Source organism: Phalaenopsis equestris, unplaced genomic scaffold, assembly GCF_001263595.1.
Source record: "Phalaenopsis equestris unplaced genomic scaffold, ASM126359v1 Scaffold000703, whole genome shotgun sequence".
In the NCBI taxonomy this organism is placed as follows: domain Eukaryota; kingdom Viridiplantae; phylum Streptophyta; class Magnoliopsida; order Asparagales; family Orchidaceae; genus Phalaenopsis; species Phalaenopsis equestris.
Window position 1 is genome coordinate 128355 of NW_018165143.1, and position 26660 is coordinate 155014.

At 34.2% G+C, this 26660-nt stretch overlaps 1 protein-coding gene across 1 annotated transcript in view; it reads right to left on the reverse strand.

The window, feature by feature from the left end:
• Nucleotides 1–17055, reverse strand: part of LOC110030354 (RNA-binding protein 34-like) — an 18751-nt gene extending 1696 nt beyond the window's left edge. The window contains exons 1-5 of the mRNA XM_020733026.1: nucleotides 16304–17055; nucleotides 16120–16178; nucleotides 8626–8695; nucleotides 8399–8521; nucleotides 8164–8292 (exon numbers count right to left, since the gene is read on the reverse strand). Of these exons, the coding sequence (XP_020588685.1) occupies nucleotides 8164–8292; nucleotides 8399–8521; nucleotides 8626–8695; nucleotides 16120–16178; nucleotides 16304–16954 (1032 nt within the window). The 5' untranslated portion in view covers nucleotides 16955–17055. The remainder of the gene's footprint in view (nucleotides 1–8163; nucleotides 8293–8398; nucleotides 8522–8625; nucleotides 8696–16119; nucleotides 16179–16303) is intronic.
• Between the last annotated feature and the right edge of the window lie 9605 nt (nucleotides 17056–26660).

Sequence of the window (26660 nt, forward strand, 5' to 3'; positions counted from 1 at the left end):
CTGACTGCCAAAAATAATTTCATGTCCTACAGTACCCTTCAGATACCTGAAAATCCACTTGACTGCTTCCCAATGCCGCCTTCCAGGTTTAGTCATGTATTTGGAGACTTAACTAGCAGCATGAGCTAAATCCGGACAAGTACACACCATTGCATACATCAAGCAGTCAACTGCATTGGCATATAGAACATTTGTCATGTCTTCGATTTATGTATCTGTTTTAGGACATTGTTCTGAAGAAAATTTAAAATGATCTGTCAAAGGAGTGCTTACAGGTTTTGCTTTGCTCATCTAAAATATTTTCAGCGTTCCATTTTCAGCGCTTTCTCAACATAGTCTCGTTGAGATAAACATAATTGTCTTAAGTCTCTGTCTCGATGAATCTTCATTCCAAGAATCTTTTTCGTAGGACTCAAGTCTTTCATGTCAAATTTCTAGCTCAATTAAACTTTCAAACCACAGACACCATTCATATTCTTTGCAGCAATCAGTATATCATCAACATACAGTAACAAAAAAATAATAGAATCATCATCAAGGCTCTTCACATAAACACAACAATCATACTCACATCGCCTGTAGCTAATATGAATCATGTAGGAGTCGAACCGTTTGTACCATTGTCTTGGAGAACCATTGTCTTTGAGACTGTTTCAACCCATACAGCAATTTCTTTAACAAGCAATTTCTTTAACCTGCAAACCAGATGCTCCTATCCAAGTTTAGTGAACCCTTCTAGCTGCTCCATGTAAATTTGCTCCTCCAGATCACCATGTAAGAAAGTAGTTTTAACATCCATCTGCTCCAAATGCAAATTTCAAATGGCTACTAATGCAAGAACTGCCCTGATTGAAGTATGTCTGACCACAGGCCAAATGGCTACTAATGCAAGCACTGTCCTGATTGAAGTATGTCTGACCACAGAAGAAAAAATTTCATCATAATCTATCCCTTTCTGCTGTGAAAATTTTCTGCTTTGAAAATTTTTTTGCTACCAGTCGAGCCTTGAACTTTTCTCCTTTTTTTTCTGATACTGTTGGTTTTTTTTTGTACATCCACTTGCAACCAATAGTCTTTTTTCCCTCAAGAAGCTGAACTAGCCCCCAAGCGCGATTTTTCCGCAAAGACTCCATCTCCTCAATCATTGCACTCATTCATTTCTCTTTCTCCTGGTTAGTGATAGCTCCTTGAAAAGTGATTGGATCATCGATGCTGATGAGAAGTGCGCATGGAAATCTTCATAACCCAATCTGCTATGAGGCATTATATTGGTGCATCTCTGTCTGTCTCTGGCTAGATTAGAATTTTGCGGATCATCTAGAATGGAATCACCAGGTGTTGGATTTGAACCTTCAACTCTCTTAGTTGTTTCTGGATGTTGTTCTAAATCCATCTGCACTGCATCTGAACTGAAATTGTTTGCACCTTGTTTTGATTCTGCTGTAACATGGGTTGTTCATAAAAAACTGCATCTCTGCTGATCACCATCTTCTTTGTAATTGAATCTCAAAACTTGTATCCTTCCACACCTTTCTTATAGCATAGAAGAAAGATGCACTTCTTGGATTTTGCATCAAGTTTTGATTTTTATCTCCAAGTACATGCACATAAGCGGGACAACCAAAAATCTGTAAATGATCAAAATTAAATGGATTACTTGTCCATGTCTCTTCTGCGACATTGTCACCCAATGATGCTCGAGGTGATCTATTGATGAGATAGCATGTCATATTCACAGCCTCTGCCCAGAAACTCTTAGGAAGCCTTGCATTCAGTCTCAAACATCTTGACCTTTCAGTTAAGGACATGTTCATCCTTTCTGCCACGCCATTCTGCTGTGGTGTCTTGCGTACTGAAAAATGTCTCTGAATCTCATGCTCCTCACAGAACTTCTGAAACTATGAATCTGTGTACTTTGTGTCATTATCAGACCTCAAATACTTGATCTTTCTGCCAGTTTGGTTCTCCACGTCAGCTTTTCACAGCTTGAATTTAGAGAATACTTCAGATTTCTGCTTCAAGAAATACACCTAAACTTGCCAGGAAAATTCATCAATAAAGGTAACGAAATATTGAGATCCTCTCAATGACAACTCCCTAATAGGGCCTCATACATCAGAATGCACATAATCAAGAATCCTTTCAGTTTTATGTTTTCCAGTCATAAAATTGACTCTAGTTTGTTTTTCGAGAATACATAACTTACAAAGATTAAGCTTGCAGCTTTTAACACCATGCAACAGATTTCTTCTATGCAATTCTGTCATCCCACGTTCACTGAGATGACCCAAACGCATATGTCACAGCTTTGTACTATCATCATCTGACTCCACAGAATGAACTTCACCTACAACTGTACTCCCTAACAGTTTGTAGATATTGCCTGCAGTTAACTTTCATTTCATCACCGTCAGTGCACCCTTAAATATTCTGATCGTTTCTCTATCCTCATCTGCCTTATAAATGAAATCATTTCTATGTAGAGTGCCCAAGGAAATCAAATTCTTCTTCAGATCTGAAATATGTCTGACATCACATAATGTTCTAACTATAGCACCATTTTCCTGAATTAGGAATATGTCTGACATCACATAATGTTCTAACTATGACACCATTTCCCTGAATTATGTATTTGTATTCTGTACTTTTTCTGAATTAGTGAAAAGTCGTTGTTCTGCTCCCGAGGACGTAGGCATCTTTTTCGAACCTCGTTAAATCTCTGTGTTCTTCTGGATTTGTGTCGTTCTTATTTTTCTTCGCCCTAATTTTTCAACACTTTACTTATTTACATATCTAACACCTAAACTTTACTCTTTTTTTTTACATTTATACCACCCAAATCTTTCCAATCACATAAAAATATCATTATCTTAACTTCTAAAAAAGTGAAATATACATTTCCATGCACAAGTAAGATGGCATATATATGCAAAAAATTGAAGCTTACATGTTAGATATATAACTTCATAGGTAATGTGGTAATGTCTGTAGCTTTGGTGTCCGGTTTCAGAGGGCAAAAGACTAGTAGAGTGTAGAGCTTCTGATATAAACTTACATATGATGCTATGATATTTTGAGTGAGATGCAATTCAGCTAGGAAACAAGTAAAATCTAACACGGCAACTATTTTCAGTCATCAATGAAAAACTTCTACTCTTCTAATAGAAATTCAGGATTAAAAGCAAACAGTTGATTAAGATTTCATCAGAGAAAATAATACAAAAATTAAGAGATTCGAGTAAAAACAATCTCACAACCAAGCCAAGCACAAAATACTGAAATTTAAAAAAAAGGACGAAAAATGAGAAGTACAGTGCCAAAAAACTTCAAAATTGAACTAGGAAGTTAGCTCTATTGAAAGAGTCTCAGGAGAAATGAAGAATCATAGTTAGATAAGTAGATAACTAACGTCCGAACATCCAGACAAGAAGTTGCCATGGCATTGGTTAATTTTCATTCCATCGTAACACTTTCGGTGATAGAAACAAACAACATCAAAGCCGTGAACCGCACAGCCTCTAAAACCTATAGAATATCACAGATGATAAATTATTGAATTCCTCTTAACGAGATGGCAAGACAACATTTTGTACCCATGAATTGTAGATTTAAGGTCCACATTTCAAGCAGCATAGCTTTTATAAAGAGAAATGTAGAGCGCTATTGAGAAAAAAGTAATTTTCTCAATGCTGTAATAGGTATTATAATTTCCTTTTTCAGAAGTGTGGATGTTCTAAAAAACAAAGTGGTGAATAAGCTGCCACATACAGAACCTTAAGCAATACTGAAAACTAAGTTAGAACATCAATATGAAAAAATATTTTAAATAAGATCAATTCCAAACCCAAAATAGAATTAGAATCAGAATCTATACAACACTTCAAACTGAACAGATTATAACTAAAAAAACCGTTAAATTATCTAAACAAATTGATGCTATTTACATCTCAACAAACCAACTACAAATTGATTTTATTTTTGTTTCAAAGTTCTTTAATTTATAAATTAAAAAAAATTACAATACACATGTTAGATTGCAACAAGATATCCATAGTCTTTCTTGTTCGTATAAATTCCATTAAAAAAAATTAAAACTCACATCTATTTCATAGAATCAAAGGAATGGATAATTAATTATTTTGTAAGTCATTGTGATCCCCTTTCTCTAAAGAGATTGCTCATCCGTATAACACAAGTGACTTGTTTAAATCATAATTATCAGTATAACTTTATTGTAATTATAGAAAAACTCTCTTAAAACTTATCAATATTCATTTTTAAGTGTCTGTGAAAAACTCTCGGAAATTTTCACCATACATGCATCAGATTACACGGCATCACACATTATTTATATATATAATTTTCAAGAAAATATCAAACAAAAGTTGTTACTAAATATTTAAATTACAATATGTGAAATTTAAGGTGAAGAAGTATAGAATGGCCCACTTGCACACAAAATTTCTTTAAAAAAAAGAATTTAACTACAAGAAATGCATGAACGTATAAAATACACAGTTTATTAGAAAAATGTAAGCAAAACAATATTCCAAGAAAGTTCCAGTCTAGTTTTAAAGCATCGATTCCAACTTCATACCCCCAACTATAAGGAGAGCCTTAAATTATTCCCTTTCAACCTCATCTTTATGGTTACACATCTGATAAGTTTACATGCTCAAATTTCTAGCTTTTTGTATCAGGCTCTATGATAATAAATATGAGGACCTTGAGGCATGTGCACAGCAATTCTACTTGCTTTCTATTTTGATTGGAAAGAGTTTTTTTTTAATGCAATTCTTTCTAACCACTCCAGGTGTAACTGGAGATTTGAGATTTGTGGGGCAATTATCGCCTTGAATCAGTGCGAGGCGGCATGACATTTATATTTGGTGATCTTTTACCTTTTTTTAATTACATTCCCTAATTTATCGTAAAATATTATGTCATTTCAGACTTCTAAATTTGAAACAACAAATTTTCTACCGCAGCATGATTTTCAATCAAATCTCTGACTTCTTTGGTTCCAAATTTTAAATAAATATGGTCCAACAATAGCAATTTATTGCGAATGAACAAATTGCACAATGAGTAGTAGTGAACATATTCAACCCAAAAACAATGTGAAAGCAAGGAAGCATTCTTCAAAGAACAGAAGGATCTTCCACCACAAAAGAAGTGCGAACCTAAAATTCAAATGGCTTTGGAGAAGAAACATCAGGGTGTATTCCTTGCAATAAGCAAGACCACAGTCTTAACCATACACAAAATAAAAAAGGTCTTTAGATTGAAGCCAGCAAGGATGATATTAACACATCAGATTATTCTAATTAGACAATTCTTATAAAATAGTAATGTCAACATGTCCTGCTGCTAACTGGAAGATAAGGAAAGAAAAGGAATTTAATAAAGATAAAATGTTAGCTTACATCATTTATTAAATGGTAAAAAATCAAGAATAAGGATCAACCACACCTTAATTCTCAAAAGAAGAAGCATAACAAAGATCTAATAAAAACTAATTTGTATTTATGCATTTCATTATTTGATGACCTTTGACATTTTACAGTTTCCTTCATGAAGGGTTACATTTAAGCATGTTCTAATGTAAAATCGTTGTCTTCTCATTATTGTGTTCATGCATCTTTAATTTAGGGAGTCATTTAATCCATGTGTAGCTTAAGTGTATGAGTTGGAATTAGTGATTCATTTTTTTTTTATCAAAAAAAAGCTTGTTCATTGAAGTCCCAAAAACTTTATTCTATTACAGTAAATGTGATTGCAATGAATGCATCTCCAATCGCTCCCCCATTCCTCCTCTTCTCTTGGCAAAAATATGAATACTTCTTGAGTGCACACCAGCATTGTCGGAAGAGTTTTCCAACTCCTTTAGTATCTCTCCTACCATCTTCCCATAAAGTTCACTTTTCTGAGCTTTTTCTCATTACATAAAGGAATTACAAATGAAAATAAAGATGAGATCAACGTGCAAGTAGAAAAGGACTCCAAGGGGTGTACTTAACAGAAACTCAACTTGAATCCTATTAATTAAGGGTGAAAGCAAACCAAAAACCCAAGGTAAGACCAAGTGCCCCTCTTACAATAAAATAATAAGAATAATAATAATAATAACAATAACAAAAAATTTATATATATTAGGCATCCAATATCAATTGCATACCTTAATATTATATCAGAATATATTCAACAACTTTAAAAAAGTGTCCAACACTTACCCTGTTGTTATTCCTTGGTCAAACAATGATAACTATAATTTTTATTACAAAAGTACTCCGAATGATTGTTCTTCAAGTAACAAATCTAACAAGCCCATTGTTGCAAGTTAATTGTGCCGGTAAAAAACCAAAGTTTGAAAACCAAGGTATGAAGAGATATGAACAAATACATTCCTATGAGGCTGAGGAAGTAAAAAGTAAAATGTCATGGCAAGAATGGCATCAAAAATTCTAAGACTGGCTAATATCTGTGTGTATGTGTGTGTGTGTGTGCGCACGTGTCTCTCTCTCTCTTACATGAAAACAAATTCACACCAAGACCCCAATTTATTTTGTACTTTCATCAATTAGTATCTAGTAAACTTCATGTAGTATCAAATAAAGATCTTCCCACCCTCAACTTACCCATTTTTTCTATTATAATTCCCTTTAAATCCCTGAAATTTTTGGATATTGTAAGTATGTGACTTGCACCATTCAATATTCACTCTACTTAGACATTGTTTTTTCAGCTTCAGCATATTTTACCAACTCTATTTTCAATCATAAATTATGGAAGCATCTGTGATTACAAATATAGTGGCCATTAGATATGCAAAAAATAATTCAACGTGATTTCAACTTTGATTGATAGAATTTCAAGTTGGAATGCAATTCCTTAGCACTTTCTCAGTGCAATTGGAGATTGAAGAGTTTAGCAGGACATTATCTCCCAGCAGCTGTAGGAATATTTATTCTTCTATGTGGTGATATTTTAATTTTTTTAGTTATATTCTCTAACTTTTAGTAATTAATTTAGTTGTCCAAGTATAATTTGGTTTTTTATTGCAAAATGTTTTCAGTCAAACGTCTGATTTTCTATAAACGTGAATATATATTTGATATTATGAATAAACGATGATTAAATTATCCTCAACAACAAATTATTTGTATTTTCAATTTTTATCTACAGGAACAAATAAATATCAAAATTAAGAGATTGTGAACTGCAAATGCGAAGGTGTGCATTTATTTTGAGCATCCTTTCGAACGCATCGATTAGGAAAGCCAAACCGTAATAATTATTTTATATATGCCAAAATGAGTCATTGTTTAACTTTAGTAATTGTGAACTGTGAATTTGAATGTAATAATTACCTTATCGTTCATTATAGATGCCCTTCTTGACTAGTTTAGAAGAAAAAAAAGAAATAATTGCCAAACTAAGTCTAAATGACAAAAAAAAAATCAGTACTTCACAAGTGAGTTGTATAGAAGACAAAAGCATGAAAAACAAAATCAACCTGAAAGTACTCAATATATATATACAGATCTATATATATAATTTTGAGCATCTTTTGAAGCGCGTGGATTAGGAAAGCCAAACCGTAATAAATATTTTATATAAGCCAAAACAAGTCGTTGTTTAAATTAAGTAATTGCGACCTGTGAATTTGAATGTACAACTTTGAGCATCTCACCATTGATCTGAATTAGCAAACCAAACCCTGAATAATTACCAGCGAAGAATGATCAAAGAAGCTATGCATAAATATACAAGGCTCCAATCAGATTATTATCACAGGATCAAGATCATAAACACGCATGAAACTCTAGCTCTACAAATAAGATAGCTAATAATTACCTTATCCTTCATCATAGATGCCCTTCTTGACTAGTTTAGAAGAAAGAAAAGAAATAATTGCCAAACTAAAAGTCTAAATGACAAAAAAAACCACTACTTTACAAGTGAGTTGTGTAGAAGACAAATGCTTGCAAAACAAAATCAACCAGAAAGTACTCAAGATATATATATACATTTACATATACATTTACATATACATATACATATATATATACATATATATAGATATATATACATATATATATATATTAAATCTATTAGTTGTAGCCTTGCAAACATTTCTTTCTATTGGGAAAAAAAACTCACCCTGGTTTTAAACAGCACATAAGCAATGCCCTTTCCAATGCTTGTATTTGGATCTCTGATTACACGCACAGCTTCAACATTTGGTTCTGACCGGCTCAGGCCACAGAATAATTGGTAGAGCTCTTCATCCTGGAGTGCCAGCAATATATATCAGACAGAGGGCTGATAAATTTTAAGAAAACAGAAACAACATGATTTTCACTGACAAATATATCCTCGACAAAAGAAAGCTAACCTTCACATCAAAAGGGATGTTGCCCACAAAAACTGTTCTCTTTCTATCATATAGCCGAGCAACACCTTTCATTTTCTTGCGAGGTGGGCATGCCATATCAACACGGATATGATTTCCACCAATCTAAGTATAAATATTTATTACATCTTAAATACAGCAGCATACTAACAGTACAAACAAACACTATCCAAGCGAATCAATTTTAAATGTTTCTGCAAGCTATATACCTGTGTCATATTATTAGACAAAGCAGCATGGGCTGATTGCTCCTCTTTGAAGACAATGTAAGCATTCATGCTGTAAAGCGCCACTCAAATTTAAACTGGCAGTATATATACCCAATCCAACAATTTAAACATGTAAACATGCGCAGAAGTCTCGTGAAATGTTAGGCATGAAAGAGCCAAAAATAAATATATAACCTAGGTCCTCAGCTTATAATTCAAAAAGAACTTTCCGAAGATGAAGGTGATTTAAAATATGTTTTTGAATAAACATTATAGCCACTCCAATATAATCAAAACATGTGTTCAAAAGAAAAATATGTGTGAGCACTTGGTTGCACAATGACAACACTATCATAAAAATGAAATTTTGAATATCCAAGAAATTATCATCGGCTAGTTGAGAATCTATGGTACGGTCGTTATGTGACTGATAAAGCTTCATAAATTATAATTTTTGCTTTGAAAACTAGAATGAAGCAATATATAAACAGTTAGAGAAACAAATTCTATCATAAAGTTATATGCAACGGTAAACAAATCACAGCTATGGCATTATCAGACAAAAGGATGGGGAAACCATTATTATCCTTAGAATCTAAAACTTTTAAATACATTAAGATTGCCTAAAGATACTAGTTATCTTAAATTATATTAACCAAAATGTGCCACAACGGTTCATTATACAATATTCATTTAGCTGAGAAGCATGCATTTTTTAGCCAGCTGAAATAGTACACTAAATTTTAGATAGCAGAGATTAATGCCCGACTGGTAAGGACCTTCAAAATAATTGTCAAGCTCTCAAGTTCAAATAGAATCTATACTATAATAAACCGCAACCAGTACACATTGGGGTGTGAGAAAAATTATGTGCAATATCATATTAATAGACTGCAAAGTCAAGCACAAACGTGTCCACCCAAACATATAGACACATATCAAGCTAAATTACTAAGCCAAAGTAAGTAAAATACCAATACAATTATGCACGAGTTTTAGAAAATACAAAATATATGAGAATGAAAGCTCAGAAGTTCAAACATATGCATTAAAAAATCTTTCATTGATAAAAGGAAAAAAAAATAAAGAGCAAACTATGAATCAATATAAACTTAAAAAAAACACACACACAAAAATCTATGTTCCCCCTCTAAGCCAACCAAACTTCCAAAAAAACAAAAGAGAGGCCATGAGCCTACAAGAATAAACATATAAAAATTGGTTAAAAAATGAAAATCCAAAAAAAGAAGTAGAAGCAAGCACAAAAGCAACAATTAAAAAATGAGAAAATATATGCAATTTAAAGCATAAAAAATATAAACAAAACACATTTATGCCTCTATTACTTGTGAGAAGGTTGTAATTCACAGCAGTTTGATATGCATTCACAAGTCTTCACGCAAACCATGGCTCGCCAACATGCACTTACGCACTTACAGATCTCTCCCTCAACTTGTTACACCCATTCGAGCTTGGGGAAGCCCAGATGTCTTGACATCATCTCTCTCACTCTGGTCTTCTGCTATCCCAAAGCTTGTTCAAACTCCCCTGTAGCTTGGGCTCTTTATGCAGCTCCCCCACAGAAGCACGACTACTGCTCTTTGACCCTCTTGAATGCAACTCTCCAATGTTTACCTACCAAGACTCAACTTGCTAAAAGTCTCCAAGCGGCAAGCATATAATTATATAGTTCTCACTTGATTGATTAATAGTCTTGAACCTTTCATTGCCTTCATGGCCAAAATCATGACCGTCTAGGCTATGCAAGATTTTATTTGCTCCACTTTAAAAAAAGTAGCATCTGAATTCAATATTTTGTACTATAGCATTGTTTCTCTACAGTACAAAGATGCATCCAGTAAGGGTTACAACACCACCATGCAAGGAAAAAATATAAGTCAATTCACTCTCAACCATTTATCCTGATTCATCCCTTCAACGTGTATGATTTTGGTGATAGTTGAATCCATAGTTACCAATATTGCAATTAGTATCTCGTGAGTTCATCGGATAACTAAACTATTGTTTTCTTGCCACCAACATGTATAATTTTGGTGATAGTTGATCCCATAGTTCCCAATCTGGCAATTACTCTCTAATGAGATCATCAGATAATCAAAATGCCCTCACTATCAAGCATCAAAATGGTTACGGTGGCCTTAGTGATCATGGTTCTGAAGGTTGCATTGATATTGGATATAATCATGGTGGGAAGATCGTTTCTCCTAATTCTCATTGTGTTTGTGTCATTATCCCTCTGAGCGTTGTTGAGTCAAATTTGACTAAACTCTTATTGCCCAGCATGTCTTAAGGGACATATTTTCACTAATGGTTCTTCCACTATTGTCACTCTTTTATTCTAGCTAAAAAGGAAAATGAACGCTTGATTCATGTCAATCAGGAAGGACGGAAATCAGGCAGCTAAATTAGAAGTTTTCTATAATTAGGAGCTTCCCTATTTAAATTATTTTCAATATCTTTATTCTGATTTATTCCCCTTTTAGCTGAATATTTAGATTAGGAATATGCATTACTAAGTTATCTAAAATAGATTAAACAAAATATTTTGTACCTAAAATAGATTGTAAGATTATTATTTAATGGAATGAAAGCAAAGGGAAAAGGCATCGAGCCTATTCAGAATTCAGTATATTTTTCTTAAAACTTTGACATAGTATCAGAGACAAATTTTTGCCCTAACCACCAATAGTCGTTGGAGGACCATCAAGCCTCCCTTCCCGCCGGCCTTCATGTGGAACGGGGAGGAACTTTTCTTTTAGTAGAAAAAACGCTCTTTCTTGATTTTTTGGTTATCTTCCTCTCCGTGTAGCTCTGCTCATCATTGTCAATGCTTCCACGAGCGTCGTCATCACAACCACTGCATCCGCCTCCATCAGCGGCACTCCCTCACAGGTCGCAATCCGATCAAAGAGATCTCCACCCTCGCAGAGGTCCATCACAAGGTGAATCGCAGCCTTGTCCTCGTATAGCGCGTGGATCTGGATGACTTGAGGGTTTCTGGCGAAAGCAAGCTACAACATCTTAACCTCTCCTTCCACACACTCAAAATCAACGTTGTCGGCGAGCAGAGACTTGTCGATGGACTTAACGGCGTAGATATCACCAGAATCCAGCGAGTAGCAGCGGTAGATGACTCTGAAGTGGTCACAACTGATCTCGTCTCCGTGCAAATCGTCGCTGATGCCATAGTCGTTTTTGCTAGCCTTTCCTGCTTCTGGGACATCTTCGACTGCTTCTTCCGCTTCGACTTCCCCCGTTTAGTCCGCTTCGACTTCCCCCGTTTAGTCCGCTTCGACAACTTTGGTTTTATCCAAACGCAATTGTCGTCTTTGCTATCCTTCGATGCACAATAGATCTACGGCTACGACATCTCGGCTTCAGGACTTTTGTCGTGAAGATCAGGGAACAAATCGTCCTCGTCGTTGTAGGAAGAATCAATAGCATTTGGATCGTATAACGAGATATAGATCCTTCTTGTGGGCTATGATCGGTAGCATTTGGATCAGAAAGCGAATCATATTTGTAGGCTATGATCGATAGCATTTGGATCGTGTAATTGGATCATACTTGTGGGCTATGATCGGTAGCATTTGGATCAGAAAGCGAATCATATTTGTAGGCTATGATCGATAGCATTTGGATCGTGTAATTGGATCATATTTGTGGGCTATGATCGGTAGCATTTAGATTAGGACGCGGATCCTACTTGTGGGCTATGATCGATAGCATTTAGATCGTGTAACTGGATCCTATTTGTGGGCTATGATTGGTAGCATTTTGGATCGTGTAACTGGAAACGGATCATTCTTGTGGCTATGATTCTAATTTCTAGACAACAATGATAAAAAATTTCTTTTTTTTTTGGCTATGATTCTAATTTCTAGACAACAATGATAAAGAATTTCTCTTTTTTTTTTGCTCAAATCATATTAGGTTCAGGAGTTGTCACTGAGGCTTCGGCACACTCAGCTCCGACACCATCGATTTCGATACTCACGGCTTGAAGATTGTTGGTTCAGCAAAGTTTCTTGTTGCCAAATGAATAATTTTTTATCAGTGAAGGACAGAAATCAGACAGCTAAATTAAGAGTTTTCTATAATTAGGAGCTTCCTTATTTAAATTATTTTCAATGTTTCTATTCTGATTTATTTCTCTTTTAGCTAAATATTTAGATTAAGAATATACATTATTAAGTTATCTAAAATAGATTATACATGATATTTTGTACCTAAAATAGATATTATTATTTAATGGAATGAAAGCAAAGGGAAAAGGCATCGAGCCTATTCAGAATTCAGCCTATTTTTCTCAAAACTTTGACAATTCAAACCTCTATCAACATATTTCTTCTTATGTTCTTTCATCCTCAAGATATATTTCAGTTGTCTTCTTAAATGTCATGGATCTTAGATTTATGTCTCCATCCATATGATAGGTAACCACAAACTTTACTTCTCCCTTCACATGATTTCCCTTCTTCTCGTGATTGTGGCCGATTGGTTATTCAAACTCTCTCTCTCACTCAAATATTTTATGACTCATAATTTCCTACAATGTATTATTACAGTCTCACTAAGTTTCATAATTACTTTTGTAACTTTCTATCCTCATTGTATCATTCAAAATCTCGATTGAAAGAATACACTTGGGAGAGGTGTTGATACTGATGGAGTCTACTACATGATGACTAATTTCTTTGTTTCTTTTTCCACCATTGCTTATTTTCTTCACACTGTCGATTTGTTCAACGTACTCCAATTGGATTCTAGGATTTTTTTTATTAACACCTTGACACACTCAAAATTGGCACGCATTTTAAGAAAAATTAGGGCAAACACAATATTTCTTCAATAAATCAAACACTTAATAAGAAAATAAAGATAAGCTGATAAGAACCTATAATTTGAGAGGTAGGCAATCTCTCCCAAAACCTAAACTTAAGGCTCACAACTCAATTCCATGCATAAACCTATCCCTAGACATAACAAGCTTATTTATACCCAACAATAATAATAATAAAAGACTAAAGTGCCCTTAAGCGTACAAAAAACAGTTTTACCCTTAGGCTAGGAGCCCTTGTGACAACATTTTGTCAGAATGAGCTCTAACAAAACTTGAACAACTTGTAACATAAGCTTGGCTCGATTACAACCTTTACAAATAAGCCATGTATATTAAAATGGATGTTCTTCTCAGTGACCAGACAACAGGATTGTGTTGTTCCCCATTGTGTGGTCAAACTCATTGCTTGTCAGTCAACATTTGCTATCAAATTTTATCCTAATGGAATGATTGATAGCAACAAGTATCTTTTAGTTGCCAAACGGTTCACTTAGATCCATGGTTTTCACACATTCTCTCTAGTGGCATGTTTGCACTCCATTTGAATCATTCTATTTGTAGTCATCAAACTTTTTTGGTCTATCCGACAAATGAATGTTAGCAATTCATTTCATTACTGTGACCTATAAGAAATCATTTATATGTAGTAACCACTCAAATATGTCACTCAAGGGATGAGAAGTATATGCGTTCTCAAAAAGGTTATCAATGGTCTCAAAGAGAGTAGATGGTCCTAGTCGGAAACACTATGCAAAATCATGTCTAAGATTAACATTCGCAACAACACCGTTGATTACTCTACCTTCATCAAACATACTCTTGCGGAATTCATTTACTATATGTTTATGTTGGCATCTTACTCAATAGAAGTGAATATTAGGGGTATAAACAAGCAGAGCTTGAGCGAGCCCAGGCTCGGCTCATTTAGAAAAACCATTGTTCGTGTTTGGCTTGTTTATATATCGAGCTCAAAAAAATTTGTTCATGTTCAACTTGTTTGCTTAGCAAGCCGAACACGATTTGGTCATGAACAATGAGCAATTTTGACAACCTTAGTCACACAGTCGTAGAATGTAAGGGTAGGGCGAGATTTAAATCTTATTATTTGAATTAAAACATTCATTTAAATAAAATTTAATATATTTTTATTCTATTTTTAAATTAGTAATTCTAATTGATTATAAATCTTTATAGCCTTGTAGTCAATTAAATTACTTAAAAATAATACTCATTATATATATATATATATATATATAGACTTCTTGTTTGTTTGTATGACTTTATATATATATATATATATATATTTCAAGTCAAAACAAGCCGAAGAACGAACAAAAATTTGTTCGTGTTCGACTCATTTAAATATCAAGCACAAAAAAATTATTCGTGTTCGACTTGTTTGTTTAGCGAATGAATTGATCACAAGCTACTTAATGAGTTGAACACGAGCTCTTTGCAAACAATGAGACTTTTTGACAGCCCTAGTGAATAGCAAGTGATTTATAAGAAGTATTTTCATGGAATTAAATTTGTCAATAATAAAGAAATATCACAATAAACAAGCCTACTTAGATGTATGTCCCTATGGATAGTAGAATCACATCTAATAATAATGAACCTCTTGAAGATCCATCAAAATATAAAAGGCCACTCGGTAAGCTAATTTATTTAACTAGTATTAAAACAAACATTCCATTCACCAATGGAGTAGTGAGTCAAGGCAAAAACAAATTCAAAAAAAAGAGACTATGAAGCGGTTCTAAAATCCACAAATATATAAAAGTCTATAGGGAAATGGCTGGTATATACAAAATTTAAGAAACAATATGCAGAAGCATTTCTCAATGTCAATTATGTTATTTTTAGTGATGATAAAAATTCAAATTCAAGTTATTGGATCTTTGGCGGAAGAATATGATCACCAACAAAAGGCAAAAAAAAAAAAAATAGGACACGATGACACATTTGACGTGAAAAATGAGATGGGGGTAAAAATTCTTTTACGAGGGTTTAATTTCACTATTACTTAGCATATGACTCAATATGGCAACAATCATTCTGCCATCAACATTATTAACAATCCTATTTTGAGGAATGAACTAAACATATTGAAGTAGACTCTCACTTCATACAAAATATACTTCACAAAAAACTTGTTAAACCTAAATTCAAATATAAGTCATGAATACAATAGCTAGGAAACAATGATTTTATGAAGTTGTCGCCAATGCAAGATCTGGTGCACCATCACCTAAAAAAGGTGTATTTTATGAAGTTGTCACTAATGCAAGATCCGGGGAACAATTCAAATCTGCAGCTTTACCACTGCATGGTTGAGAGGTTGCTTCTGCTTTCACCTCAAAATGGAGTAATGGCACACCATGCCCTTTGTTTTTCAAATTCTACATCTTATGTCTATGAAATATCATGTTCCAAGTCAGTTTCAACGCTAAATAGGTCTCAATAATAAAGCTCTCACAACATACATTCTGTGATACAGGGAGGATTTAGCCATGTGTCAAGAATTTACAAGCAACCATATCACCAAAAATAAGATAACAAAAAAATAGAGGATGCTAAAGAATATACTAATCATAAGCAGATGAAGCATCGAGTTCATCGTCACAAACCTGTTAACTTCTTCATTTATTTGTCCCTTGATAACAGCAGCCTTTCTAGGAGCTTTAGCCTTAAAAAATAATTATGATAAGAAGTTAGGCAAAGAAAATGTCTACAAAAGCTATAAAACCTAAAAAAGGCAAAATAGATGACAATTAAAACATCAAAACAAAAACCAAAGCAACAGTTACTCACATCCACAAGAGGCACTGATCTTATCCTGACCGATTCAATCTCTCCAAACCTAGCAAACTCCCGGTTTAAAGCCTTCCTTTTTGTCTTCAACGGCAGGTTCCCGATAAATACAGTCCTCAATAGCTTGCTGTCATCATCAAATGGCCCCTTGGTATCCAACATCTCCGCAGCAGAAGCATCAGCTTTCCTCTTCTCTCCAATGGCTAAAATGGTGGCCGCCGGCTTTTCTTCTCCGACATAACCGAACTTCCTCTTCTCGTATTCCAACTCCATATCCTCTCTCTTCCTCTTATTCTTCTTCTTTTTTAAACCATCCACTTCTGCCTCAACCACAACCTTCTTCCGCTTCTTCGTAATAGGCTCCTCGTCGGAGGACCGAGGGCTTAGCGCAGGCGCTATTATCTCCCTATCTCTCTTTCTCTTCCTCGCATCGGAATGCTCCACGTCCGAGATTTTGCCTTCGGTAATCGTTTCCTTCTCAGCAGCACTGTAATCGATTGCTAACCTTACTTTCTTCGTGGGCAGAATGTTGACACCGGTATCGCAGCAGGCTACGTCCGGCTGTGGTTTACGTCGATAAGGGTTGTCGGTTCCGAAGAGGGATTTCACAGCTTCCCCATCTTCCCACTGCTCTCTAGATTTCTTCCCCATTTGGAGATCCAGTTCGAAATAGCGTTAAGGCAACAAGGAAACGAGGATTTATCTAACCGTCTTGTGGATTATCTTCAGCGTAAATGGAGCGCTTATTCTGCACCGCGTGCGGTGTATAATAAAAATAGGACACTTGAAAATATTTTCAGACCTCACAATTTAAAAAATAAAATTTCTCATTTTCTATGGTGCGACCCGACCCGAGCCCGGCCCGAAGCACCTGAAAATTAAATCGCACGCTTCACTAAAACATCAGATCAACAGAAAGCTAAACGTCGCCCGAGCCCACAGAGCACCTCATTCAATCGGCAATCGTTTAGGGTTTTTTACTCAGAAAAGCTGAGGGTTTTTGTTGTTCGTCAGTCGAAGTAAAATCGTGATTGCTCCTTACCAGGATGGAATCCGAGCCCATGCTGATGGAAACCAAAAAGTGCCTGAGAGAATGGAGACTGAAGAGCAGTTGATAATGGAGAATGAAGAGGAATCGACAATGGAGACTGATAAACACAAGAAAAACGAAGTGAAATGGCGTAAGAAGAAGGAAATTCAAGAGGGTTCATCCAGATAAATTTTATTTTGCTGGTTCTACTTTCATTGACCAAAATGTTAATAGAGTGTAGAAATTCATCCATATAGTATTGAAGTAATTTTTTAGTAGTATTTTAGTAACAATCACTCAGGTATTTAGTTCAGAGTGGCTGTTTTCGGGTAATATTTTAGCAGTATTTTAACAGTATTTAAGTAGAAATTCATCTATATAGTATTGGAGTAATTTTTTAGTAGTATTTGAGTAACAATCACTCAGGTATTTAGTTCAGAGTGACTGTTTTCGGGTAATATTTTAGCAGTATTTTAACAGTATTTAAGTAATATTTGAGTAATAGTTTAGCTCATACTTGCTATTTTTGAGTAACAAATCACAAGTTTATCCAATATTACCATAATAATATCAGAATAACACTGGAATAGAACCTGAATTTTAATAATAATACCAAACCAACACTAATGAAATATTACCTGAATATTACCTAAATAATACCAAACTAAATAACACTAATATTTGGAGTAGTATTTTAGTAGTATTTGAGTAATATTTGAGTAGTATTTTAGCTTATACTTGTTGTTTTTTAGCACCAAATCACAATTTCACCCAATATTATCATAATAATATTAGAATAACACCGGAATAAAACCTGAATTTTAATAATAATACCAAATCAACACTATTGAAATATTACTTGAATATTACCCACATGAATATTACCCAAATAATGCCAAACTAACACTACTTAACACTACCTAAATATTACCAAAATATTACCCAAGTAATACCTGAAGAAGATTAAATAAAACCTGAAATTCATTTATACAACTAAAATAATACCAGAATAATATCTAAATAATACTATAATAATTCTATTTATACTACCTGAATATACCTAATATTATGTTGCATTATTTTTTTTAATGTTGGTTTGTGAACCCAAGGTCCATGAGCTGTAAATGTCAACCGTCCGTAGTGAGAGATGTGCTCGATAAAATCAGGCTTGAGATATCTGAAGACATCATGAATGAGCTGAAAATGATGAATGTTGATCAATTTTTTGCTCTTCCACCTTATCCCCAAGACAATGTCCTGACACTGTAAATATTGCGATGTTGACAACATTAAATAATGGTATTCAGAATGGGTGGGAAAGATCTGAGAGTAAATCCTAATGAAGTTGCCCTTTTGATCGGCATGTCAAATAGAGGAGAAGTGCCAAAGTGGAAGAAAGTTCCATCATGTGGTGCGGATGCCCGCCAAATGAGGAATGATATTTTGGAACTGGGGAGTCTTCTACCACTTTTAATTAATTGTATATAAATTATTTGTTATCAAATTTATTCTTTCCTTCCAGCAATTTCAGTGTATCCAAAGGACTTTACACCTTTGGCGAGAATGTACATACATTTTCTTCATTTAATTGGTTTGTTGCACTCTAATGCAGTAGCCATTAAAATAAGGCGGAACCGACCTTTGGGATATATAAATGATTTTTTTTTTCTAACGGTTAGTATCTAGCATAAATGTCAAAAAATATTTATTTTATTTGTGCAAAGTTGAATATGACTTTTCTTTTACACAGCTCTGGTTTTATGAGCACACTTCTTTGATTACTCCTGTCATTCTTGAGGTCAGACCTCGAATGTTGAAGTGTTCAACAAATGTAAGCTGGAACTCATCACAGATTGATATAGCCTTTAAGAGGCTGAATATGGAACAGGCAAGTTACATTTAGTTGTTATTAAAAAATAAAATCTTATGTTTATTTGAGAGTTTTAATGATTAAAGCGTTTCTTTTTTAAATAAATTACATGTTCATGATCATTTTTTGGATCTGAAAGAGGATGAGCTCAATCTGCTCTTAAATCTAGATGAAGGATTACCTAGTCCAGTTCCAACACTGGAATTCCAAGGCAGACCAGAGGCAACTGTATCATTTGATATGGGGTCAGTTGTTTCCAGCGACATTACCCCGGAGACAATGTACACCACAATGGATAAAAACATGGAATCAATAATTGAGCTGCTAAAAGGCTAAGAGAAATGGTTCACTGAATTTCAGGGAACCCTGAATACGATAAATGTTGGAGTGTCGAGTTTGCAGGGGCAAATGTCAGTGCTACAAAATAAGATTGATAAATCTGAAGATATTTTAATTGATAAAGGCGAAAAGGTGGGAGTAGATGATGCCCAGCCAACCTCCCCTCATTTCGAAAGACCTCATGATGCTATATATAATGAGTTCGACATTGAAGAAGTCCTCCAATCGTTTCATGTGGGAGAAGAGGGAGCCCAGGAGAACATTGAGGGAGCTCACCAATCGCCTCCTATGGGAGAAGAGGGAGCACAATAGTTGTCTTCTATGGGAGAAGAAGGAGACGAGGAGAACATTGAGGGAGCCCAACAATCGTCTCCTCTGGGAGAAGAGGAAGCACAACAGTTGTCTCCTGTGGGAGAAGAGGGAACTCAGCAGTCAGCTTCTGTGGGAGAAGAGGGAACCCAAAAAACCTCTCATGTTGAAGGAGACACTGTTAAAGGCTCCCATAAACGGTCTTCTCCGAGCTTAATCCAAAGGTTTAAGAGCAGACGGAATAGAAGAAAGAAGAAATTGAGTTCTCCTTTCACTACTTTCGAGTTCAAGAGAAGAAAAGTAATAAGAGATGTCGTTGTGCCTGATGAAGATGTCGTTGTACATACGAATGTCGGGGATGGCAACATTCAATCAATTGTCGACGAAGAAGTTCCAGGAGCAGTAGTACTGGAACTAACAACCCCCATTACAGAGGAACAACAAATAATTGAAGACGAAGAAGTAGGAGGATCAGTAGTCCTTACACCTGGTGTTGTCAATGTGGTATTTGGAAAAAAAAATTTATACATTGTTTTATATCATCTAAATTACCTATGTATTTCAAATGTTATACAAAACTTTATTTTTTTAGCCTCTTCCAACGGACTCCCAGATAAATTATCTTGGCAGATCCATGGTATCAACCGAAACACAGCTAGTGATTGATCAAACTATGTCAAAATACACGAATATGTGAGTAATCATCATATTTTATAATGCATTGCTTTTGTCTTAGATGAAAGGCTCACAAAGATTTTGTGTTATTCTGCAGGGATGGTATTATGTTACACACATTGGAAACATTTTTATAGATCCCGGGGCAATAGAAGAGTTATTGTGCAATGACATGATTGTAAATGCCCAAGTCATGATTTTAGACGGAAAGAGTAACGCTTCTCCATCCTTTCTCAGGCCTTATATTTATATATTATCGTTATATTGGGTAATCATTGATTAAGTATATTTAAAATTTAAATAACTATATGAATATATTATAAGTTTGTAATCTTATGTAGAGTTATCATAAAATGGGTAACACCGCAAGATTTCTGAGTCATATCACGAGGAAGGCAGTTAAAGGAGCTGATATTATTATGATTACTTTTTTGAACAACCAACACTGGTATTATTTGTTGCGGATTTAAAGGATAAAAGCTGATATTCTTACGATTCCTGTTTTGAACAACCAACATTGGGTATTGTTGTTTGTGGATTTAAAGGAGAAGAAGTGGAAAGTTTATGAAACCAGATGCACAAAAAAGTGTGCAAGGACGTTGTAAGTATACTGTCAGTCGTTAAAGGTATACCCATGCAATTTCACCAGTTTAGTCCATGCACTGATCACTAGTAAACTTTGCAGATCAAAAAGTTTGCAGTAGATACTAATGGTTCTTTTAGAGCTAAACCCGGGACCTGGCAACTCTCAATAGTTAAACATGTTCTAGTACAAACCAATAGTATTGATTGTTGGATCTTTTTCTTCAAATTTATGTAAAAATTAGGAAAGATACAGAAGTAATTGGAGTGAAAATCGGGATTGGCAGGCAGAGATGCCAAGATTTAGGGCAGAGCTTGCTCATGAAAATTTTTTGTGGGTATTGTCTATGCGAAAATAGATTTATTGATGTCATGACTGTTATTTTACATTTGTTATCATCGTATTCTTGTAATATTATGGTTGTATTCTCATTCCTGGTGTGTTTGATGTCATGGTTGTTATTTTACCTTTGTTATCGTCGTATTTTTGTAATATTATCGTAATATTCTGGTTGTATTCTCATTCCTAATGTTTTTGATGTCATGACTGTTATTTTATCTCTGGTATCGTCGTATTCTTGTAATATAGTAATATTATGGTTGTATTCTTATTCCCGATGTGTTTGATGTCATGGCTGTTATTTTACCTCTGTTATCGTCGTATTATTGTAATATTATTATAATGTTATTGTTTTATTCTCATTACTTATGTTTTTGATGTCATGACTTTTATTTTCTCTGTTATCGTCGTATTCTTGTAATATTATAGTAATATAATGATTGTATTACGAGAATATTTTGGTAATATTTTGATAATACTCAACACAGGCTATAATAAACAAGCAAAATATTTGACTGATACATAGATTATAAGGTTTTGTTGCTTCTTATTTCACACATTTTATCACGAAATATATAAAAAAGCTTAATATTATAAATATGTCATCGGAATAACCAAGATACGACCGCGCAGTGAAGAATACAGCAAAAGAATATTCCAATCAAACCGGAAAATATTCTTTAACGAGCATTGTTATATCTATATTCCAAATAAATTGAAAAATATTCCTTAGCAAGCGTTGTTATAACCTTGTTGTATTACTGTAATATTCTGGTAATATTCAAGACAGACTATTCAACGAAGGCTTTAAAAAACAAGCAAAATATTATATTCAAACCTATATTATTGTTATCGTATTTAGACAATATTATTATAATTATAAGGTTTTATTGCTTCTTATTTCACATATTTTATGACGAAATATATTAAACAACTTAATATTATAAATATATCATCAGAACAACCAAGATACGACCGCAGAGTGGAGAATACAATAAATGAATATTTCAATCAAACTGGTAAATATTCTTTAGCAAGCGTTGTTATATCCTGATTGTATTACGATAATATTCTGGTAATATTTTGATAATATTCAAGACAGGCTATTCAAAGAAGGCTTTCAAAAATAAGCAAAATATTTTATTCAAACCAATATTATTGTTGTCGTATTTAGACAATATTATTATAATAATAAGGTTTTATTGCTTCTTATTTCACACATTTTATGATGAAATATATAAAACAACTTAATATTATAAATATATCATCGGAACAACCAAGATTCGATCGTGGAGTGGAGAATACAGCAAAGAAATATTCCAATCAAACCGGAAAATATTCCTTAGTGATTACTGTTATATCCTGGTTGTATTACGGTAATATTCAACGCAGGCTATCTTATATCACTTGTATCTGCATCAATATTATCAAAATATCAAGGTTTAGATTTAACACTGCATCAAAAATTGTTGTTTGTAATATTAACCGAAGTCTATAATAAACTGGTAAAATATCAAACAAGATTAGTACTGCAGAAATTACATTAATTCCATAATAACAAACAATAGCGTTCATTCGTTGCAGTTTCTTGGTATTTCACAGATCATTTAGGTCCATAAATAAGCTCGTACATGTGTCTGTAGGCAGTGATGCAGGCAATTTCTCCTGCTTTTGGGCAATTAAAAAATGAATGTAAGTCAATAAGTATAATCTTATAATCATAATTAGTTCACAAATTACAAAGTGTTTCAAATTAAGTTATGTACCTGACTATATCAATTCGACATTGTAAACATGTTTGGGTCGGATGGATGAAATGTATCTTGACTTGAGCCAACATCTTTGTCCTTTCCTGTAATACAATGCTTCATGTTAGGGAGTTGTAAAATAACATGTAGAAAGACATGTTTATTAGTACTGTGTTTATTAGTACTGTTGGTAAAGCTTACTTTTTACTCTCCTATTCTTCTCCCAAAAGCCTTTTAACCTTGTATTAGATATTTATTTTAGTTGCATCTTCGTTGGGTCGTTCAAACTGTGTTGCATATTCAGTGTCTTTTTCTTCTTTGACCTTGGCATTTCTCGGTGGTCTCTCCCATTCAGTATGATCTCTAATTCGATTGTTAGTTTCTTTAATGTCTCTAGGACATTTTTCTCAGCAAGTTCATTACCTTGCATTAATATACTGATCTGATATGCAGATTTATGAACGTGTGTTTGATATATGAGTCCACTGGAGCAATTTGGTGACATTTATGAATCTACATTTACGAATCTTTCAGATGTTTATACCCATAGCTGTTATATATATCCCTATTTGCATGAACAGACCACCGCAACAATAAATATATATTCTCATGACTAAGCACCCTTAGAGAGTGAGAACATAATAAACCCATCATTTCAATTTTTTTTGCAACTGCAAGTAATTTTAGAATTACTTTTATCGACTTTAACAATCCAGGGTCTACCTGTGTGTTTACTATCTAAGTTTCTGATGTAAAATTCGGAATCTTTGGTGGTTGAGCACTCCACAACAAGTCCACACAAACCATGTAGTTAGCAACTCTGCTTCAAATATTAAATATAAATTCCTCGTGTAAACAAAGAACCTTGCCTTAACACGAGACTACTTTTTACAGCGGGAACAATTACAGACTGTTCACATTTAAAATCTTCATCCTTCTCATTCCTTCATCAAGATTTCATGACATTTTCAAGACCCAAGAAACTTTCAGTGAAGGTGCTTGTTGGCTTGGAGGCATTATGACAGATGTTATTCGTGGACTCACTTCTTTGGGTTGAAAGGATCCTCATCCCAAATATTTTCTTATTGAATGTTGTTGACCACTTATGTCTGATATTGTACAAACTATTCAACCAAGCATTGTCATGTAGATTTCCTAGCTGAATCATTGTCCACCAGCTTTCTTCAAACTCCTTCTTGGAGTTGCATCTACCCATGCATTTATAAAAAAGCTCATTGACCTTCTTGGTGCTCACACCACAATGGACTTTTGAAGACAATTTCTTGTAAATATGTCATTGGCATAATCTATGTCTGGCGTGCGGATGACACTCTTCAATGGCTCTATCCATTGTTTGATCCTGGTCAATGAATATTGATATCGGATGCTTGATATCCATTATCCGGATAAATGATTTAAATAACCACTTGAATAAGTCAACTGTTTCATCTGATAAAAAACCAACTCCAAATAGAACATTTTGTCAGTGGTGATTCACACCGACAATAGGAGCACAACATAAATTGTATTTATTTAGTCTATAACTTGTATCAAATATTATGACATCCCCAAAACAATCATAATCGAGCCTGGATATCCCATCACTCCAAAAGAAATTCAACAAACTACCAGACTCATCAATTTAGATGTCCCATGCAAACATTGTATCCTCAGCTTGCCTCTCAGCGAACAATCGTAGAAGAGAATTAGCGTCCTCATGTTCAATTTTATTTTTTCTCTCTTTGTATGAAATTATAAGCATCCCTCTTCGTGCAATCTAGATTTTTCACACCCCCGAATTCTGTAGCTAGAAAACTAAATGCATCACGTGTTCTAATCCGTGATTGTGTCATCGATCTCAGCACTATCACTCATCTTTCTACTGGAATGCAATATTTTTTTGTCACCGTCCGCCGCCAAATGATGGTTATGACTCTCTATAAATTTCTTAACCAACCAGGTACCTTCGACATCGACAACATATCGAATCATGGCTGGACAACCATTCCTTGTGTCCCCTCTTTTGTACTTCACTGTCACATTGTTATTCAATTCTTTCTTGAAACCAGCTTTACCAAAAATGAAATTCTTTGTCTTAATCATTTTAGAGTTTGGTCAAAAACCAACGTGGTCATTCCGCACAGTAAATCCAATTTGGTGTGCATATGCACAATATTGTTCATAGGCTTCCTTCTCATTATGAACCACTATTTTAAGCATGCTTTCCGCAATTGGATTAATGCACACAATTACAGGCTCGGAGAACTGCAAATTTTAATATATCACCATTAGAATGACAAAAGTAATGCCTAAACAAAACCAATTCATAAATCCAATAAGACTGATGAAATAATGCAAAAATAATACTATAATACATAATACCACCATAATAATACAAAAATAATATCATAATAGCACAAATGTAGTTCAGAGCCAATAATACAATAATAATATCATAATACAACCATAATAACACAGAAATAACACCAAAATAACATTAATTACAACGACAACATAACACCATGATAATACCAAAATAGATGGAATAAATTATTGTTGTATTATAGCATTAAAATAAAAAAAATGTACAGTTCAAAGCAACTGTCTTATTTTTGTGTTATTATGGTATTATTATGATAATATTAAGATAATATAAGTGATTTTTTTTTCTGGTGATATTTTGCTGTTATTTTTGTTATATTATGATTCTAAACCCTTAAGCTAAAAATCATAATAATATCTAGCCAACACCACACCTATCCTCCAACATAACAGTAATGTTGCAATCAAATCATATAGTAATCAAACCAGAATAGCTCTGCAATATTCCAATCATCTCTAAACCCTAATAGCTCCAGTAAATAGAAAGAAATAAATTCACCTGCGGAACGGTTCGGGCCTCAGCTAATAAACTAAGCTCATTGACATCATCCATGCAGTCATTTTACGATTCCATCAGCATTTCTTGGTTAAGAGAGAAATCCATCGCAAGAACCCTAGTTGAATACGAACACAAATGAAAAAATAAAATATTTCCTAACACCTAAAAGGAATTAAAGCTGGAAATTTACGATTTGGCGGGATTCAAAATGCCAAAATATACGATTTGGTGGGGTCAAAAAGTGACAAATAGACGCTTTTTTGATATTGGGCGGGGCTTGGGCAGGGTCGCGTTGTAAAAACAATTTTTTTGCTTATTTTTTTTGCTGGTGGGCCATAACTCCAGCTGTCAGTTTTTTATTGGTTACCGCACGTAACCCCGCGTGCGGTCTTCAGACTGAATAATTTTTCGCGTAAATGAGCTGAGCTGCAATCATGGCTATTTTCAGTTCGGCTTGTAATGATAACATCAGGCTTAAGAGTTATAGTTGGAAATTAAATTATCAAGTGAGCTCATCAAATGAGGGATCGATAGCTAGAGAAGAATGAAGAATGCCATGGGAGCGCGTTAGAAAAAAATATCG